Source organism: Eschscholzia californica, unplaced genomic scaffold (genome assembly GCF_041429995.1).
Source record: "Eschscholzia californica isolate CP2 unplaced genomic scaffold, dmEscCali1.0.p SCAF_6, whole genome shotgun sequence".
Classification (NCBI taxonomy): Eukaryota; Viridiplantae; Streptophyta; class Magnoliopsida; order Ranunculales; family Papaveraceae; genus Eschscholzia; species Eschscholzia californica.
The window spans coordinates 35,289,080-35,292,306 of record NW_028238483.1 but is presented as its reverse complement, the minus strand read 5'-3'; the positions used below and the strand labels follow the sequence as shown (position 1 = coordinate 35,292,306).

At 34.3% G+C, this 3,227-nt stretch overlaps 1 protein-coding gene across 1 annotated transcript; it reads left to right on the top strand.

The window, feature by feature from the left end:
- The first annotated feature begins 988 nt into the window (after positions 1-988).
- Positions 989-3,227, top strand: LOC147534080 (uncharacterized). Its single transcript, XM_086650091.1, has 2 exons — positions 989-1,763; positions 2,179-3,227. Exons 1-2 carry the CDS (start codon positions 989-991, stop codon positions 3,225-3,227), a joined length of 1,824 nt encoding a protein of 607 aa, XP_086506217.1.

Here is a 3,227-nt window from a genome sequence, read left to right as displayed (position 1 = left end):
ATTTAGTCCAAAGAAGAGGGAGAATAGGGGGTCAGTCCATCATCTTAGAAAAATGAGTTTTTAGTCCAAAAGTGTGAAATTACGCTTATACTCATTATTTCTGTGCGTGGAATATTTACGTTACTCTCGCATTCTCCTAATCCGTAATTAGAAAATGACTTATTAGGTAGTAAATAATTTCAAAATAACTAAAAAAGCCCCAATCATTAACTATTAGTTATTTGCTATCAAAATATTAAGGCTAACTAGAGATTAGGTTTAAAATAATTTCATTAATTGTTATTCAGGTCAAAATTTTATAAGAATTTTTCAAATATTCCATTAATACCCTTTTAGTTCTATTTTGCTCTCTCTCTCTCTACCTTATGTCTGTTCGACCGGAAAAGTGGAGAAACTAGGGCATCGATTTTTCGATTTCGGTGGAGAGAAGACGAAGAGAAGACGATGATGAAGTTCTCTTGCTTAACCTAGTTTCATCACTGATTCATCTTCTCTTTAGTTTTCTTTTAACACAAATAATTAGGGTTTTTCCATCTCTGCGGGAGGTTTATATTCGCCTTGATTTGTTGATCAACTATTCACATTCGTTTTCATCAGTTCATCTTCTTCATCTTCTTTACTGTAAGTTAGTTTTCTTCATCCTAAACCTAGTTTTATTTATATAATAGTTTGTTATTTATCTTTTTGATTTGTTTCTTTGTTTATATTCCTCTACTTAATGAATCTGGGAGATAGTATATATGAATTTTGTGTTTTATGTATTATAGATTATGTATTATAGATTGCTTTATGTTTTAGTGTTTTGATTTTTTCATACATGGTTTGTTGGTTCTGATGATTTTACACATCTATTTTTCTGATGAATTTTGTTCTGCAAATTGTGTTTGCACAATTTTGGTAGAACTGCATATCGTGCTTGCACAATTGAGTATAACTTAGCTTTTTGTATTTGCAGCATTGTTAATAGATTTGTTTTGATGTTCAGGAAATGGATTTAGTTGAGTCATCGAGTGCTTCATCTTGTTTTAGTCAAGCTGGTTCATCGAAGTTGTTCCAACATCCTCTCAGGTCTGAATCTTGGGGATCTGTGTTTACTGAAGTTGGTCAGAAGTTTGAAGGAGGTGCCGATCAATTTAGGTTTGCATTGAATAGGTATTCAATCAAATTTGGTTTTGGGTATAGAATGAAGAGGAACCATGCTCATCGGGTAGTAGCAGTATGTCCGGTTGAGGGTTGTGGGTGGAAGGTTCATGGTTGTTCAAGGTTTGGTATTTCATCGTTATTTTATTTGATGAAATATGTTCCTGAGCACACTTGCGGTGGGGGTTTTACTGATATAAACAAGCCAGCAGTTCATTCTAGAGTTGTATCTAATTTGATAGAAAGTGAAGTAAAGGTTGATCCGAAAAAGAAAAACAAAGCTATTATTACTACTTTTCAATTAGATTATGGTGTTAAAATCCCTTACTATATTGCTTACAATGCTAAGAAAAAAGCACTTGATTCTGCATTTGGTGATGAGGAATCTGGATATGCTAAACTTGATTGGTATACGAAGTCCATTATGAAGTGGAATCCTGGTAGTTATGTGCAGCTACAACTTGATATGGACACTTATCAGTTTGAAAGGGTTTTCATAGCATACGAGGCTTGTATTCATGGCTTTAAGTACTGCAGGCCTGTTATTTGGATTGATGGGACGCATCTTAAATCCAAATATAAGGGGACTTTGCTAACAGCTTGTGCAAAGAATGGCAATGAAGGTATGATTTCTAAGTTAATGAATTCATATAGTATTGTGTTATGAATAGTTGTTTGTTTATTGTTACTCAATAAAGAATTATTTGCCACTTGAATAGTTGCTTGTGCGAATATAGTTTGCTTTTGAAACTGTTGTAGGTACTTTTTTTAGGTTTCTGTATGCAGGCACCTGATTTAACAATGTGGTATGCAAACACCTGTTTGCATGTTTTGTATACAAACAGTTGTTTGCATCTGTGTGTTCTGCAACCATATTTGCACATATATGTCATGCAAACATGTTTTCATATTCAACCTCTGCATATATATGTCATTCAAACATGTTTGTTATGGTTTCTTAAGTTGATGAACTTATATAGTTTTGTGTAACTAGTCTTCTAGTTGCAATTTATTTATTTAACTACGTTTTTTTTTCAGGATTTTTTACTATTGCTTTAGCTGTTGTTAGTGTTGAAAACAATTCAAATTGGAATTGGTTTTTGGAGAATTTGGCTCGTGTTGTTGATAGAAGTCGTACATATACTTTCTTGTCTGACCGTCACCCGAGTATTATCAAAGGAGTTGGTGATCTTTTTCCAAATGCACACCATAGTTATTGTGTGTGGCACATTAGAAACAACTTAGTTAATGCAATTGGTTATGGTTCTCAAAGAGCAGATTACATAGAGTCTTTGTTATATCGGGCTGCTCGAGCGTTGACTAAGGATGAATTTATCATTTATTTTAAAGAGATGGAGTTAGTAGGTGGTAGACGTTTGACGGATTTCTTTAAGAATTGCCCATTTGAAAAATGGGCAAACGCTTATTTTGTCGGTAAAAGATATGGTGAGGTATGTTCATCCTTGTGCGAAAGTTATAATTCATGGATAAGGGAGGAAAGGGGCATGTCGGTAGTTCTCATGTTAGAAACCATTCGTATACGAATGATGGAAATGATGCAAACAAGACTTGAATTAGCTGAAAAATGGACTAGTTTGTTGTGTCCGGAGATAGATAAAATCATAAGACAAAGGCGTAAGTTCGGTTCTGTATGGAAAGTTGTAAAATCATCGAAATTTGTATATGAAATCTTTTCAACACCAAGTCAATTAGTTGATTTGAGTTCGTTCTATTGTTCGTGTTTGAAATGGCAAGTTGAATGCATTCCATGTGAGCATGCTATTACAGCTATCAAGTATGATGGACGACCAATGGATACATTTGTTGAACAATATTTTACGACTGAGAGCTTCAAGAAAACTTATGAACATGCCATTATACCTATTCCAAACAGTGATGAACCAAAGGTGTTTGCAGCAAATGAGACGATAATCAATCCACCATCAAATAAGAGAGCACCTGGTAGACCAAGGAGTGTGAGAATTGAGAGTGCTGGAGCAGCCAAGATTAAGAAGAAGAGAAAATGTGGACGTTGTGGCAAGTTAGCGCATCATAACAAGAGAACATGTGCAGCAATATTGAATTAA

Coding starts and splice junctions, on each gene's coding strand:
- LOC147534080 (XM_086650091.1), top strand. CDS start 989: ATGGATTTAGTTGAGTCATCGAGTGCTTCATCTTGTTTTAGTCAAGCT. Junction 1,764..2,178: donor TGCAAAGAATGGCAATGAAG/GTATGATTTCTA, acceptor TTTTTTTTTCAG/GATTTTTTACTATTGCTTTA.